Source organism: Nasonia vitripennis, chromosome 1 (assembly GCF_009193385.2).
Source record: "Nasonia vitripennis strain AsymCx chromosome 1, Nvit_psr_1.1, whole genome shotgun sequence".
Classification (NCBI taxonomy): domain Eukaryota; kingdom Metazoa; phylum Arthropoda; class Insecta; order Hymenoptera; family Pteromalidae; genus Nasonia; species Nasonia vitripennis.
In genome coordinates, this window is record NC_045757.1 from 13323180 (window position 1) to 13340591 (window position 17412).

At 50.2% G+C, this 17412-nt stretch overlaps 1 protein-coding gene across 1 annotated transcript in view; it reads left to right on the forward strand.

The window, feature by feature from the left end:
- The window catches only part of LOC100115549 (leucine-rich repeat-containing G-protein coupled receptor 4), a 216004-nt gene extending 199016 nt beyond the window's left edge, over positions 1–16988 (forward strand). The window contains 1 exon segment of the mRNA XM_032602330.1: positions 14567–16988. Coding sequence (XP_032458221.1) covers positions 14567–16861 — 2295 coding nt within the window. The 3' untranslated portion in view covers positions 16862–16988.
- The last annotated feature ends 424 nt before the right edge of the window (positions 16989–17412 follow it).

Here is a 17412-nt window from a genome sequence, read left to right on the forward strand (position 1 = left end):
TATTTCGTTCTCCCCCCTGTCGAAGTTCGAGGGAAAGTTTTTTTCTCGGAGTCAAACAGCTAAACCGCGTTGATAAAAATCGAACGACGCGTGAAGTTGAGGACTTTTGAGGCCCAAAGGAAATAAGACTGTTTTTTCATCGAGTTATTTACTCGCTTGTTTTTCCTCGATTCTTCGCTCCTTAAATCTCTCAGTCCTTTTCTCGCGCCCCGAAACAGCAACGGTAAATCTCGCGTCGGTGTGGATCGCGCGCGCGCGCACACCCCCGATACACAAAGCAGCCGGTATATCCTTCGAATATATAAAACTCGGCGGGCTTTTCCGCAATAAGTATAAGAGACACTGCACAGACTTCTTCTTCTTTTCTTCTTCTTCGGCTTTTTCGGCGACGTAACAAGGCCAGCGAGTTACCAGGCGCGCGAGCTATTTTCCCGCGGCCTGTATAGATATACACGAAATTCTCAAGTCCGATATCCTCAATCCCAAGCGAGATTTCTCGGGGCGGAGAGAGCGAGCGAGAGGGAGAGAGAGAGAGAGAATTCGGGGGATGTTCCGCAGCGATCCAGCTCGTTTCCGTCAGCAACGGTATATTCGCGAACTTTAGATACTCCTTGCCACACCTCCTGCTCTTGGCTCCTCTCTCTCTCTCTCTCTCTCTCTCTCTCTCTCTCTCTCTCTCTCTCTCTCTCTCTCTCTCTCTCTCTCTCTCTCACTATATACATATATCCGCAGCCACCCATACACACGGATACTCTCGGGCCCAGCTCTTTACACGTACAGCGTATATAGGGGGCCATCGGCTGTGTGCGCTCGGTTACCCCTTCGCCCTGCAGCGTACGGTATAGCGTATCTCTCTCTCTCTCGCTCTCTCTCTCTCTCTCTCTTTCTCTCTCTCTCTCTCTCGCTCTCTCTCTCTCTCTCTCTCTCTCTCTCTCTCTCTCTTTTGGCCAAAGGAGATCCCCAAATAAGCGGGTTTTAAGGGCTTAGCCTTTCGCCCGGCTCGCAGCAGCGCCACCGCTTGACCTTTTTGTAGTGTAGCGTCAGACGTGCAGCGGCGTACGGTTTAACGCTGCTCGCGTGCTCCAGTCTTCTAGTTTCTATACGCCTCGTCTGAAACACGCACACACACCCACACACACACGCACACACACACACATACGTACATATAGAGAGGGAAGCCTGTACCGTCGCTGGAATACGTCGGCTGCAATCGCGCGGTGACGTTAAGAGGAGGCGAAGATGGAGGTTAGGGAGTTACCGACCCGAGAGGAAGACCGAGAGAGAGAGAGAGAGAGAGAGAGAGAGAGGGTGGCTTACGTAATGCCGGGCGAAGCTCATAGTGTAATTTCCCATAAGACCACCGGCTCTTCTGCAGCGGCACTCGCTCTCTCCCTCACTCTCTCTCTCTCTCTCTCTCTCTCTCTCTCTCTCTCTCTCTCTCTCTCTCTCTCTCGCCTTGCAGAGCAGCCTCTCTCTTTCCCGGCTTTAGTCGGCTTCTAATGTACGCTGTGTATATATTTTCGTCTTCGAAACTAAAGTCCGCGCGCATACACTAACGAATGCCATGCACCTCGCAAATATCGCCTATATAGCTATATACCGAAGTCCCATTCATTTGCGCGCGCGCGAGCTGCACAGCCCCTTAAAAGAGCAGTGCACTCTCCGCGCGGCGCAGGCGTTTAAATGAGAAAACACAGCTGCCGTGCGATTAGGCGAAACCCGCGCTCTGCACTAGCGCTGCGTTGACTCTGAATAATGGAATAATCGTGTTCCGCGTCAATTATGCGCGAATTTAGCCGGCGGCGAGTTGACCCTTTCCCTCGCGGTAATTTCGAAGAGGCTTCCGGTTTCCATCGCCGCCTCCTTATACACGTTGCAGGGCGATCGCGCCAATTAGCCGTATAAAAGTCTCATCTCTTTACGCGGACGCTGAAATAGCCGAGCTCAAACAGCTTAAGGGGATGATGGCGTTTGGGTAAATTAAATTCGCGGTACCGCGACGAACTGGCTCTGCAACCCCGCCAGAGTATCCTCTACTTCGCGCGCGTATAGCATGGCGCAAATTAAACTCCCGACGACTAGGTTGCACGCGTAACTCGGGTTTCATCAAGCGCGTCGCATCTGCATACTTGAATCGCGGCGTCAAAGTCCAGCTCCGATCGAAATCCTGCGTTTAATCAGAACAAAAAGAGTTGAAAAGTAGTCGCGTGCATATATGCGGGAGCAACGCGAGCGAGCTTCTCGAGGGATGAATTACACCACAGAGGCTAGGGCGTGTGTGTGTGTGTGTGTGTAAAAATGAAGAAAGTAGCAGGGAAGGGAGCAAAGTCATCCGAGAGAAATTCAAATTCACCGGGGCGCTCGTGTGTCTATCACCCCGAACTTGGGCTACTCCCGCGAGGCTCGAGAAACTCGGGCTCGCCCCGCCGACGACGACGAGAATGAAAAGTCCCAGCGCCACTTCTCTCCGCTACATAGAGCTTGTCGCTCTGATGCCCGGGTCTCGAAGCGACGATCGATAGCCGTTCCATATAGCGAGGAGCTCGCGCGGGGACCGTATACTCGCACATCAGACGAGGAGCGAGAGAACTGCGCACAGGCGTGCAGGGCTATGAGCTTTCAATACTGATGAGTATTCAAGCTTCTGCTATATATGGATCCGTGCGTGCCTCTTTGATCTTCCCTCATTCTCGATCGTCTACGCGGTGAACGTATACATAGCGAGGAGATAGATGCGCACACCTTCCATTTGTATTCTCATATATAACGCTCGTCTCCGCTTGATACAACTCGAATCCTCCATTTATCGCGTCATTGTTAAACAACAAGCCTGAATTATGAAGTACACGCACGCGCCTATTACCGCAAGTGTAATAGCCACGTAACTTATTCACCGAGCACTGTTGTACATTAATTCTCCACTTGGAGAACTCGCGCGCGCTTGCCGGACCGCTCTCGGCTAAACAAGTAAAGCGTTAGCTCGCTCGCCACGGCACATTGACGCTCGGCGACCACCGCATCCCGCGCGTCACTTCGTCCGAGTGGCTCGTAAATAATTAGGCGAGAGCTGCTGCTATATATATATATATATATATATATATATATATATATATATATGCTCTGTGTGTACGGTTTTATCATCGCGGCGGCGGCTGCACTGTGCTCTGATAGCTCTTCTTTATAAATATAGCGACTGATGATGGCTTTTTTCCTCGACGTTCCCGCAATGGCAGATTTCAATTACACGCCGTAGAATTAACGCAGCGCGGTTGATGTTCAATCTTGGTAATACAGCGACGGCTGGCGTCATTACCCTGTCATTAAAGCCCCCGCGCGCGCGATGCGAGGGTGACGGGACCTGCGTTGATATACAGGAAAAATCGACAGATGCGCTGCTGGCCGCGCTGATGCCTGATGATGCACTATGCGTGCGGTGCGGTGGCGTTGTGGGATTGATTGTATTAGTTTCCCGAGCTTGAGATGCGGGGTGGTGGAAAGGCTTTGTGTTGCGAGGGTTAAGTGGCTGACGCTGCGTGTATATGAATTTTCGCGAGGGGATGTGCGTTGAGTGCTGCTGCTGCTGCTTCTCTCGCTCGACGAGGATTATTCAGATATGCTTAATGATTTGTGGATGACGAGAGAGCAGACTGCATTTTTAGCTCTCTCACTCACTCTCAGCGGTGAATATGTATTTTCTTAATCCAATTTTCGGGTAGTAGTACAGGCGAGCAAAGTGGTACTTTGATGCCTAACGAGATTACGCGGAGGAATAAACGAGTCCGCTCTTCGATTTCGAGAGGCTTTGTATATTTATGGAACGGATTAAAGCGTGAATCCGGTTATACACAATCCGTGCATTAGTGTTACATGTGTAGGTGGGCGTGTAAGATGACGTTCGCGAATTTTCGGTCAAAGTGATACAGCTCACGAATAACGACCCGTATCAGAAATTAATCCTTGGGACGCCAATATCACTCGTTACAACGTCACCTCTTCTCCCAGAGAAGAAAAGGCCAAACTGGTACCCATTCATAATTCAGCTTCTCCCGCGCGCCGCGTTTTCGTACTCGAGCCTCTGGCTTGGGTCGCTCCTTAAAACTGTATAAGCCCAGGCTGCTGCAGCAATCCCGACTATAATTTGTTTCGCAAATGGGTCAGGAAAAATCAGGATAGAGAGTTTCGGGGGGGGGGGGAGGCTTCCTCTGGGAGATTGGCGGTGTGTGCGGTCACCAGAGCGCCGCGCGCCAAGATATATCCTTGTTTTCCATTAGTGGGCGACTCGCGCTCGCGCGTTGGAGAAACGAGAGGCTCGAGAAGAGAGTAAATACACACGAGTGTGGGTGTGTGCGCGCGCGATGTCGTTCACTCGGCTATTCAAAGGTCGAGAGAGTAGAAGCTTGTAGAGGAGACGTCGATGCGACCGCCGCCGGACACTGACGGAAAGTAAATTAAGAAGAACGTCGGGGAGTCGTGTTGGTGTGTGTGGGCATCGGATGCAATTAAAGTCGGCTGATTGTCAAGCTCGTTGATCGCGAAGCTTGCTACTCTCTCTTGAGATTTCACAGCGTGTTTTAGCGGCTTGTTTTGGCTGCACCAGTGGATTACTTATTTATGTAGCGACGATGACGACGAGGCTCCACGCGAAGAAAAAATAAAGGATACACCGATATTGCCAGCCCTCTGTTTGAGAAGCTCAACGGCAGAACTTTTTATGCGCGAGCATAGCAGCGCGAGATTCCGCTTGAAAAATGGCGATATAAATTTCTCTTTGTAGTATGGAGCTGCGCGCGGGCTTCAGAAGTTATTCATGTATAAAGTAGCCGGCTCTCTCTTCCTGCAATCAACTTTTCACGAGCAACTTGCCTTGTTTAACAAGAAATGCCGCCGTTGTTTCTTCTCCTCCTGCTCTTCCTGCTACTTTTTTTCTCTGCTCTCCTCCTGCAATTTTAATCCGGAGAGTAGTCTCGCCAGGGCCGCAGCAGCAGTCCATCGTCGACGCGTATAATATTTTCGAAAATTCCAACGTGACGACGAGGAGAAACATTTTTCGGAAGCTCTCGTTGTTGGAATTTTAAAATTTATCGCGACGACGAGCTGCGCATAACAATGGAGCGCTCACCTCCCGAAATACTCCCTGGGAAAGCTTCGAGCCTCGAAAATTCGCAATATCCCCCGCGGATCGGTCAACACTATATCCGCGCGCGCGAGTAGGTATATGTACGCGGCCTACTTTAAAATCTCCTGTCTGCCTCGCCGGAATCGCCGTCGAGAAGTTACTCACCGCACACATTATAGCACGAGGAGGAGAGAATTTGGGTTACCGCGAAATTTTGTTTGCCCGCGGGGCTGTAATCCTCTCTCCTTCGGCGTCTTACATGGCACGGCTATATAGCCTCAGCGCTTTCGAATCCCGCGAGAAGCTCCGCGGCGCACCGGGGCGTAATTGTGCAGTTTTATCGATTGTACTTACGCGGAAATGTGTGTGAAGGGAGTTAGGGAGATGGGAGCTTTTACTCGGAAGGAGCTTTTGTTTGAGCGAGGGAGGAGATCCTCCTGCGTTTTATGGGGGATTGGGTTATTATGAGGACGGGATTTGGATTGGGACGAGACGAGAGTCCTCGTTTTTCTCCTCTCTCTCTCTCTCTCTCTCTCTCTCTCTCGACGCAGTTTTTACTGACGGCTCTTTCCGGCGACTTTATTCGCGCGCGCTTTTGGCTCTCTCGGTGCCGAGATTAAGACTCGGTACGTATGTTCCTTTCTTATGTAGGGTCGTCATTGTCTCGAGACTATCCCGCGACCTATATCTATTGGAACGATCTTTCAAATTTTCAAGCTTGTGCCACAATGAATTCTGATCAAAACCGTTAATTTTGATTTGCGACACACAGCAGTTTTTGAACTGGTCCTTCTCCCATCGCTTTAACTCTCCGAGTATAGTCTCTGGCCAGCAAAGATAGGTGGCGAATAAGCGCTTTCGTGTTTCTATATTTATACACCGTTGTCTCTAACTTCGTCTCCTTTTTTTGAAACAATGAGTTCAGAAAAAACTCTCCTATAGAATACTGAGAAATTCGATAATCGGCCTTATGAAAACGTGTCAAAATTCACGAACAAGCTTCATCCAAAATCCATCGATGCGCCTATCGATCACAATCTCTCGTTTCGCCCAAAAACGCACGCTTCTTTTGACGGAGCACACACAAACAGTCCCTTGCCGCTGTACGCCGCCGAAAAGCGTTCGCTTATTCACAAGAAATCGTTCGCTCCCGTAAACAGGGCTATTCAACGGTAGCCGCGAAAACTAACGATCCCCCTATACACCGACGTTTGCGCGCGCGCGCATATAGCCGCGTGTATAGTGTATACACGTGCACACAAACACCACAAAGGGCCGCTCACTCTCTCCTGCATTCACGCTCTCCTGAAACGTGATCCTTGCGCTCGCGCGCAGCCGTTTTATCAGGCTCTCCGCAGCGGTATATACTCTGCAGCCACCTATACATACATATCCCCGGCAATGCATTAAGTCAGGCCAGCTTAAAGCGGCGCGAGCAGGGCCAACGAATGAACGAACGAACGAACGGCGGCACGTTGAATAATCAAGCATCTACTTTGCGTAAAGCTCGGCAGTATAGCGATCGGCAGCGCCGATATCGGGCTTCGCTGCGCTCATGGAGCGTGTGTGTTCCAGCCGGTGAGCGGCTGCGCTGCCGTAGCTGCTTCTCTCCCTTTTTGCGCTGCTGCTGCTGCAGCGGTTCAGCTGTTTTCGGGGGGAGCGCGTGCCATCTTGCGTCACCTGATGCGCCCGCGTGTGTCTCTTAATGTCTCTTGCATATTGTCTGCGTGTGGCGTGCGGAGCAAAAAAAGTCTGCAGTCTGCGGTCGCGTGCCGACGATCGGAGAGAGAACAGCTGAGGGATCGGCTACCGATATTGAAAAAAATTCCGGGAGTATGCAGCCGTTCGACGCTCTTTTTTTCGGTAGCCTCGTGTGAATTTCTGACCTCTTTTGCGAGTACAGCACGACGCACGATTAGAGAGCAGTACGCTGTTGCGCGTTGTTTCGCGAGAAGAGTAGAGACGCGCGAGCGAGATATAAATATCGGTGATTAAGCATTATGCTAAAACTTCCGACCGTAAATTTCGTTTATCTTCAAATTACACTATACGCAACTTTAAAACCCGTTCTCTCGGCTGCCGCTTATCAACGATATTTTACTCTCTTCCACTCTGTAAATCGAGACGCGCGCAGAGATAAAAGGAGAAAGAGAGAGAGAGAGAGAGAGAGAGAGAGAGAGAGAGAGAGAGAGAGAGAGAGCTGCACTGCTCGCGGAAAATATATAAATTGCAATTTTTTGCCGCCGCGTAAATACGAGCGAGAATCGAGGCTGCGCGGGGATGACGATTTAAGATTCCAATTTCCCGGAGAGCTCTGCCTCGGCGACTCTGATCTATAAAACTTCCCCGAGTGGGCGGCGAGGCTTCAATGGCCCTGGAAAAGTATCACACACACACACACACACACACACACACTGTATGCGCTCGCTGTGCAGTTCGATTTTCAGCCAGTTCGTTTTAAAAATCATTCTAAAGGATTTCCAGCTCTCGATTTTTCAATGCAGCTCATACGCAAACGACGCGACAAGCTTCGAAAGATTCGCATTCAGTACACACGTCGATCTAACTCCATTATGATGGAAAGTAATAAAAAGCTCGATAATAATAATAAAAAAACCGCTGCCAATTCATTGGCACGTAGCTTCCTCCAACGAAATTTATTGTTCCAATAAATAAAATATTGTTTTAAGATACAGTATGTGAATACTAATTTAAATATTTCAAAGCTTAATTATTTTGCTGTAGGAGCAATTTTCTTATAGCAAAAGATATATAATAATCAGAAAAATCCGATCAAAATCTCTCAAAATCGCGAAAAAGAAGATATTGATGAAAGGATAACTCTGTAAAAATAAAGTTATCGTATTAAGAGAATAAAATTGTAATCTAAAAAAACTTACGTATAATTTTACTATAAAAACAACAAATATATATTGTGCCGTATAATTCTACTCTCAAAACATGTTGCATAGGGATAATTCATAGGGAGGGACTTTAACGACGTGCAATGACACCTCTATAAGAGGAAGAAAAAGTTTTGAGAAAAATCAGTTTTTACATTTTAGCTCTTTACTTGAAAACCGCTCGACGAAATCGTTTAAAATTTTAGCAGCAAATAGCTTTTTTTATGGTGAATCAGCAAATAAAATTTTGAAGCATTGGACTGCATTATTTTAGAGATATAAGAAATAAAAAAATTTTCAAAAAAATTTGAAACCTTGATATCTTAAGAACCATAGGGGTTTGAAAGCTGCGCAATGAACTTAGTCAAGACACATAAAATATCTACTTTTTCCCAAAATCACAAGTGCAATAAAGCCTTTTTACTTCCGTAATCGAGTCACAAAACAAACTAATTTTTTCCAATTTTCGATTTTTTACTGACAAAATTAATAAGTCAAATAACTTGAAATTAATGGGATATAGTTTGAGACGTGATCCATCGACATGATTTTTTTCGTGAGGTTGTGATGTTTAGTTTCAGAGATATGAATTTAAAAAAAAATCACCTTTTTCATTTTATCTGCCGAACAAAGCGGTCGATCCCGAGAACCAAACGGGGAAAAGTAGGTAATTTTATTCTCTTTCAAATGCATATTAGCTGAATTGTTTGTAACGATGGGATTATTGAAAAAAAATCGCAAAATAGTGTTTTTCAAAAATCAAAAATTGGCCATAAAAAAAATAATTAGAAAAATAAAAAATAAATATTTTTCCCGAATTCAGAATCCAAAAATATAAATGCATGTCAAATTTTAATGATATTGACGGAGTAGTTCCAGAAACATTACGGTATACACAGACACACACACACACACACACACACACACACATACACACATCCATACGGACATTTTGTAAAAACACGTGATTTGAACTTCTAACACACCAAAAAGTATTTTCTAGAAGTTTTGACGAAACTCAAAATTTTACTATTACAAAGCTTCCTCTAGGAGGAAGCAAAAATGATGCGCGCATCGGCGCTTATAAACGCGCGTTATATTCGCTGCGCGAAAGGTTTTTGCGCTTTTAAAAGAGTATAATATGCACGTAAAACACGTCGAATGAATTTCCCAGCGGCGCGCTATATTTGCTCGACGGAATCGAATGAATATTCCGCCGGCGATTAAACAATAATTCAATCAAACATCCTTTCTTATGCATCGACAACATGCGCGCGCACGGATTAATTTTCTCGGCGATACGACTGCTGCGCGTGACGACGGGAAAAAAGAACGTATTTCCACTCCGTCCATATCCGTGTACACAAAACATTAGGTATATTCGACGGGGAGCTCTGAGTGACCCGCATTTTTCCGGATAATGCCCGTCACGTTCATAGAGAAACGCGGCTGTGGATTATGAATGTCCTTCGAGCTGGTGGCTGGGGAGTTTCGTGTATGCGATCAGCCGCCCGGAAGAATCATCGGAAGAGTTACTAAGGGCTAATACAGCGTTCGTAGTTGAAGCGTTTTCTAATAATACATTTAAAAACCGCTCTCGGTTCTCGATTATTAATTCACGACTCGTGCGCGCGGGAAAGTCCTATTTGCCAGTATAGCCCCGATGATAATGACGCCTAATGGCTCAATTAGATTTCAATATTTCACGATCGAGAGGCGATATCGAGAAGCCATTTCCCGGGACGCGCGCACTAAAACCCCGCGACTACTGCTCTTGCCGCCTCGTAATCGTTACAGCGATAAAACTATAACGAGCCACGAAAAAAAAGGGAAGAAGAATGAGGAGAAGAAGCGGCCGCAATAGAATCGTCGGTGCGGTGCGGCGACGGCGGCATTGTTTTGCATTATTATCACTCGAGCTTTTCACTTGCGGAGGGAGAAAACAGGCGGGGAATTAGGCTTGAGAGGGCTGCTGCTGCTGCTCCATTACAATTTCTTTCTATTCTATATATATAAGTGGAGGCGAGGAAAGAGAAGACTCGCGCAAAAGAGGGCCGTTCTCCGGAATCCCCTCGGCCGTTAAAGTTCAGCTTCGAGAGAGGCTCGCGAGAGATATGCGGAAATTAAATATTCATTTGCTCTTTCTCTCGCGCGGACGCCGCCGCCGCTGCTGCAGCCAAGAATTTTTCGCACTATCTCTTCCTCTTTCTCTCTCTTACTCTTCTTTCTTCTGCCGAGCGAGAGAGGTGCATAGTGATGGTAGTAGTCTGGCCATCTTCTTCCTTCTTATAACGTAGTACATAGTTCTTCTTGCTCTCTCTCTCTCTCTCTCATTGTTTTTTCTTGGATTGCACTGGTTTATTGTTTGTTGCTCGCTTTTTATGTCTATGAAAATGCTAATTCGAGACGCAGCTTTCGTTTCGCTCAGCTAGTAAAGTTGCGCGTTTCAGTTTTAAAAAAAAATAAATAAATAAATAAATCAGCGACTGCTCGAAAAAGAGTATTACAAGTGTAACATTTCCCAAAGTCGTAAGTAGCGGAGTAACGAACAGCAGCAGCTCTGCTACGCTACTAACCCAAACCCGTCGTCCCCCAACAATTCCGGTCCCGTATAATACGCGTCTTCTCTTCGTTCGTTCCCCCTCCATCTCTCTCTTTCTGCCTGGCGCGGTGTATCCGAGGAGAAAAAACCTCCGAAATTTCCCCCTCTGCCCTTGGCCGTAGGCCAGTGTGCTAGTGGCGTCTCTCTCGCGCGCCTATAGCATGGCAGAGAAAGTTGGCGGCTCGACGGCAGTAGCGGCGGCAGCCTTTTAACGCAGGATGCAGCGGTCCGTCCATTCCTCACTGCAGCCGGTCCCGACAGTCTAGCGGCGGCTTACCTGTTGAGCGGAGCTCTCTCTCTCTCCTACTCGCTTCCGAAGAGAGCGAGTATTACGCAGTCGGAGCCACGAAACAAGTGTGGAGTCTACTCGGTGCTACAGTCTAGTCGTCGCGCGCGTCGTACCTGTGAAGTGACCCTGTGTACCGTTGGTGGTCCGCTTGTTTTCCACGAGAGAAAGTGCAGTGAATCTTGTGTGCGTGAGAGATGAGAGGAAAATTTGGAGAGTCGTGTCGTGCTTGTTGGCTGTGATGAAGAATGAATAATTGATCGTCGAGTAGACACACTCACACACGCTATATCCCCAAGCGCCATGGAGAGTATCACGGGCTGTGCTATCGCGTTGCTGGCCGCTTCCAAAGTGAGTTTTCGATATTTCACGATCGACGTCTCATCAGTGTCACGATTTTTCTCATCCCGCGCGCCTGGTGTCTTTGACCCCCTTCTCTATCTATCTCTCTTCTTATACACGAGGGACTCAATTTTCACGTCTCCCTCGTACACCTTCGTCACAATTATCCCCGTGGATCCTCCTAACGAGAATTCAAATTTTCCACTCAGCCCTCCGAAAATCCCGGAGCCGAAGATTCCATTCGTCCGAGCGGGGATTAGCCGTGCCATCGATCACCCCCTCGGGACTTCCTTCTTCTTTTTTCCCCTTTCCTTCCTTCTCTTCTGTCGCACACACACACACACACACATACGCGAACCTACACAAGCGAGCGAAAGAGTGAAGGAGCCTCGCGAAATAAAAGGAGTCAGAGAGTAATCCCGCGCGGCGAGCAGCTTTTTCCGACTCTTCTTTTGTCGGATTCGACGGCCCCCTCAGGACATCCGCGAGCGCGCAAAGGGAGAGAAGCAAGCGTATACCATATACCTACGTAGGCGTCATCGCTCACCAAACGAAACATCCTTGTTTTTCTCTCTCGAGTAGCGCGGAACCGCGGTATTGTGCGTCTACTATATATTTCTGCTCACCCTCGTTTCTTTCTTCCTTTTTTTCAGCCGAGCAGGCCGTATAATACGGGGGTTATCGGCCGCGCGGATTGAAAAGACGGAGAGCGAGTTTGATGAAATTCGCCGGCGTTGATTTACGACACCCGCGATAACGCGAGGAGATGCAAAGTTTCATTTATAAAAATTAAACCGAGTCGGGGATTCGTCGCTTCGACGCCCCGGTATATCCGTCTTCGCCATAGCAAAAAAGGTGCCCAAGTGAAATAAAACAAATCCTCTGTGCACCAGTTGCTGCTGCTTCGTCAACGAAAAGTCTCGCACGGAAATTTTTCTCAAAAATCCCACGAGGGCTCTATAGATCTCAAACTCATAATTGCAAAACTTTCCGATAGAGCCAAGCGCGGCCCGTCACGTCCGAGCAAGAAAATCGAGCCGCGCAACTAATCAAGACTCGCGCGGGGGGGAGGAGCATTATCCCGCAAGCGTCGACATCGCCAGTGCTATATATGTATACCTATATGTACACCTTCCTTTCCTCTATATACGGACGGACTGGCTGCGCATACGCGACGGTCGCGCTGAAAAGGCAGTTAAGTTTCGACGTGCCAACTCGGACGCACGCGATTACTGCAGTGCAGAAATCAGAAATCGCTCTCTCGTAGCGCGGCCTTTGTCTTCTCTCGTTCTCTCCGTTCCTCTCGAGGCGACGGTAGAGGAACTAGTTACAATCGCGGCGCCGCTGCACACCTAATCCAATTTTCCGGTGAAATTGTCGTCGCGCTAACGATCGCGGAAGCCGATTACTGCAGACGAGCAGTGCGAGAGTTGGATATATGCTCTGTGCACTTACATTATTTAGCCGGGAGCGAATCGAGCGGATCAGTTTTGCATGATTGATGCGCCCAGTCCGATATACGCGCCGGTGCTGACAAGTGGATTTTATGAGCGGTTTCAAAGTTATACATAGCTTTGACGGATGACTGATTGCTTGTTTGAACAATGTATGCTCCGATTAGGGTCTGAAGGATTATTATAATTATTTTTTTTTTTAGATCGGTATGCATTCTCAGCAGCGGCTTATCTGCCTGCGATTTATATTTTAAGCGCTTTTCCTCGATTTTCATTTCAAATCCACGCAAATTAGCGATAACTGGCATTATTAACGATGCCGCGGATTAATTTCGCATATTCATGTTGAGTCGAGTACGCACTCGATCAATCGAACGAGAAGCCTCTAGCTTTTTTCCCCGTAATTTAATCCTTTTTTCCTCGCTCGCGATGGCCCACTCCCGCATTATACGCGAACCGCGACGTGAATACCGAATAACACTTTTCGAACCGCGCGTTGTAAATAAATTAGAGTGCGCGCGCCTTTGAAAAAAAAAACACTAATCCCGGTATTTCCAATTTTCGCGTATAGCTCGAATAAGAATAAATAACAGCTGATAATCTCTCGCCACGCAATAAAAATCGGCGCGCCGCGAATGTCGGACAAAGACTTTATTACTCAGGAAATAATTTATACGCGCAGTAGCGCGCGCGCGGCTTGAATATCGACGAGGCCAGCGAAAAAAAACGCCCGGAAAATCCTCCCTTTCGCTCGCTCGCACGGGTGCGTTCTGCCAGCGACAGTTTTCAATTAAACAAGTGCTTCTCCGGTATTGAAACGGCCGCAGTCGCCGTCGCGTATATATTTCATCGCCATCTGCCAAATTAAATAACGCGAGCGCGAGCCGACGCACGCGCGTTCCCTATGTGTATTCCATTAAAGCGTCCTTTCATATACGTACACACGCAGCTCATAAATCGCGAGCTTCAGGAAGAGAGCGAGAGAGATGGAAAGAGCTGTCATTACTGTGACGCGAGCGCGGGGGATGAAAGCGCGCGAGAAAACGAGGTCAGTTGCGCGCAAAGTTCGGCGTGTCGCGTAATCTTCCTCTAATGACATTCGGCTTGCCTGCGGCCATAGGTAATACAGCCGCGCGATACATACAAAAGCCTTGGTAATCTCGCGAAAAAGCGCCGCTCGCGCGTTTCAATCTCGCGCTTCTGCTGCGTTTGATTCGCAAAGGATTTCATTCGCCGTGAAAAAAGCTGCTGCGTTGACGACGACCCCATTATTCTCGCGGCTATGCAGTAGCTGCGCAAGCTTCCTTTTTTAATGAAGCAGGCGCGCGCGCGAGCTGCGCCAGCACGTGTGCTTAATGGCTTCAGAAGGAGCTTCTCTCTCTCTTCGGTACAGGGTGTAGAGTAGAGCGAGGGACGAGAGACAAGATTGACTCCGAGACACTTTTAAAGTAGCTGCAGCGATCTTTGATGTCTTTATTAGGGACGAGCTTTTAAGGGTGTGGATTGCTGCTGCTGCTATATACTTTCTTCTTCTTTTATCTCTCGGCGGGCTCCGCAGCTCTCTCTCTCTCTCTCTCTCTCTCTCTCTCTCTCTCTCTCTCTTTCTCGGGGTGTCCCGTTTCATTTAGCGCGCGACTGTAAAATGCAGTTACTCGGCGAATTATGCCGTTCTTTAGTCGAGCTCTCGCGAGGAGTTCTCCGGTACTTAAAGCGAAAAAATTAAGTTAAACGCCCCGAGATTTAACGCTCGGTTCTAGAGACTGCAGAAAGGCGCATAATGAACGAATTGAAAACAATCTCGAATTGAATAACACTTTATCTTTTTCGATGTCTCCTAACGCGCACATTCGATTTCTGTTGCAGACGCAGAGAAGGATAACGATGGCCACCGCCTTCTTCCTCACGGTGATCCTGACGAGCAGCGTTGCGGCCGGCGAGGCTGCCTTCTGCCCGAACGGCTGCATCTGCAACGACGAGACGCTCGTCGTGTCCTGCATCAGCGCGAAGCTCGACGTGATCCCGATCGCGCTGAACCCGAGCATCCAGCGCATCGTACTGCGCGACAACCAGATCAAGATCGTCGACGCCGCGGCCTTCCAGTTCTACGGTGACCTGCGCAACGTCGACCTGTCCTTCAACCACCTCTTCACCATCCCCGACAACAGCTTCGAGGCCCAGAAGCAGCTGGTCGAGCTGCACCTCAAGCACAACAAGATCTCGGCTCTCACCGAGAAGACCTTCACCGGGCTCAAGTCGCTGACGGTACTGAACCTCCGGAACAACTACCTCGAGGCCCTGACAAACGGGCTCTTCACCTCGCTCGACAAGCTCGAGGAGCTCGACCTCGGCCAGAACCGGATCTCCAGCGTCGAGCCCGGCGCCTTCCAGAAGCTCGGCTCGCTGCGAGTCCTGTACCTCGACGACAACCAGCTGCAGAGCATCCCCTCGCCGGCCCTGGCGCCGCTGAACGCGCTGGCCGAGCTCCACGTAGGGCTGAACGCCTTTTCCTCGCTGCCCGATGACGCGTTCCGCGGCCTCGAAAGGCTCGCCGTCCTCGACGTCGCCGCCGCCGGCCTCGACAACATCAGCGACGAGGCCTTTCGCGGACTGAACGCCCTCAAGAGCCTCAAGCTCAACGCCAACAAACTGCGCGAGGTGCCGACGAAGCAGCTCTCGACCCTTCCCCGGCTCGAGGAGCTCACTCTCGGACAAAACTTTTTCACCTCGCTGCGCTCCGGCGCCTTCAAGGGCCTGAGCAACCTCAAGAAACTCGAGGTCTCCGGGGCCACGCTCCTGACGACCGTCAAGCGTGGCGCCTTCTCCGACAACGGCAACCTGGAAATCCTCGTGCTCAACAGCAACAAGCGTTTGAGCAGCCTCGAGGACGGTGCCCTAGCTGGCCTGCCCAACCTGCGCCACCTGATGCTGCGCGACAACAACTTTGCCAGCTTCAGCGAGTCCCTCGTCGCCTGGAACGAGCTGCGCCGGCTGGACCTTAGCGAGAACCCGCTCGTCTGCGACTGTAGCGTGCTCTGGCTCGCGGACGTACTCGCACCCAGGAACTCCAGCCCGGTGATCTGCGCCGAGCCCCGGGACCTCCAAGGCAAATCCCTGAAGGGCATGCGACCCGACGAGCTCGGTTGCGCCTTTTCCGACCCCAGGCAGCAGGCGCTGCTGGCCACCCTCTGCGCCGCCGGCATCGCCTTCTTCGCCGGACTGGCCTTCATCCTCTACTATCGCTGCAAACGTCGCGTGCGGGATGCCTTTAAGGACTACGAGTGGAAGAACCGCTCGATATCGCGCAAGGAGCACGAGTACCAGAAGACCTTCTCCGAGGACGAGTACATCGTGCGCGCGGCCCATGGGCACCACCTGCACCAGCCCCAGAACCAGCACCCGCTGCACCTGCACCACCATCAGCAGCTCGCCGCGCACCAGCAGCACCTGCAGCAGCAGCAGCAACAGCAGCAACAGCAGCAGCAGCAACAGGCCCACCAGATAGCCTCCGGCATCAAACCTATACCGGTGACGGAACTGTAGCTAGAGCTTCGGGCGGCGAGCCCCAGTAACCACCACGCGGGAGGTGTTTGGTTCCTGCCCCACGGCGGCACCACTCCTGCCGAAGGTTTCACCTACATCGATGGGGAGACGGCGCATAAGATGCGCCACCCGGGGACGCTGCCCGGCTCGCAGAGCCTTCGGCTCTGCACTAACTCCGCCTGCACCGCCGCCAACGGTGACCTCGTGTCGCCCATGAACAATGGCTCGGCCGGCGGCCACCACTACGGCAACAACCACCACCACCACCAGTCGCTGCGTCGCGGCCAGAGCTCGCGCTGCTCCAAGACCAGCCCCAAGGGCTGCAACGCCAGCTCCACGACGGCGCCCAACTCGCCCTCGCCGCCACCACCGCCGCCGCCCAGGTACCCCGCTCAGTACCCCACCCTGCCGATGAACGGCAGCGCTTGCCACCACTACGAAACGCCGCGGTACAGCTCCGTCAGGGAGACCGGCACTACTGGCAGGAGGGAGCGCAACCGCGAGAGCAGCCGCAGGATGGAGCAGCTCTCCGCCTCGTCGCACCAGCAGCGCCAGGAGGAGCTGGAGATCCACCGGGGCAGCCTCGCGCGACGGGACCTCGGCGGTTACCACGCGTAAGCGACTCTAACGGAAGACGACCGAAGAAGAAGACTGACCGACCGTGGTGATGACGATAACGATGATGTCGATGCTGTTGTTGTTGGACGTTGTGTTATCCGTGCCGTGATGTGAAACGAAAAGCAATCCAGATAAGCGTGCTAGGTCTACGAAGGAATCGGGAGCGAATAGTGCAAGCGACGTTTGAAGGACTATTGTAGTTAAGTGTACCTTCCTGCGAACTCGGTGGACGACGCGGATGCTAATGTGTGTATGAGTGCGTGTTTTTGCGTGACTGAGAGATTTACTAGTAATACTGTAAATGACGACGTATATTTATTTAACGGATAGGCTGTTGTTTTCGGTTGTGCGCGCGCGCGCCGGCAGTCGCGACTCTTCGCCTCGCCCCCAATCGACCGTTGATGCGGTCGCTTCCAAATTTCACGATGAAAAAACGTTTTGACTAGTCTCCGCGAAGAGTCCGACGATTGCCGAGCAGAGATCCAGTGAGTGCATGTGAATGATTGTGCGTGACGCAGTTTCTGTCAGATTCAGAGTACAAAGAATCGGAA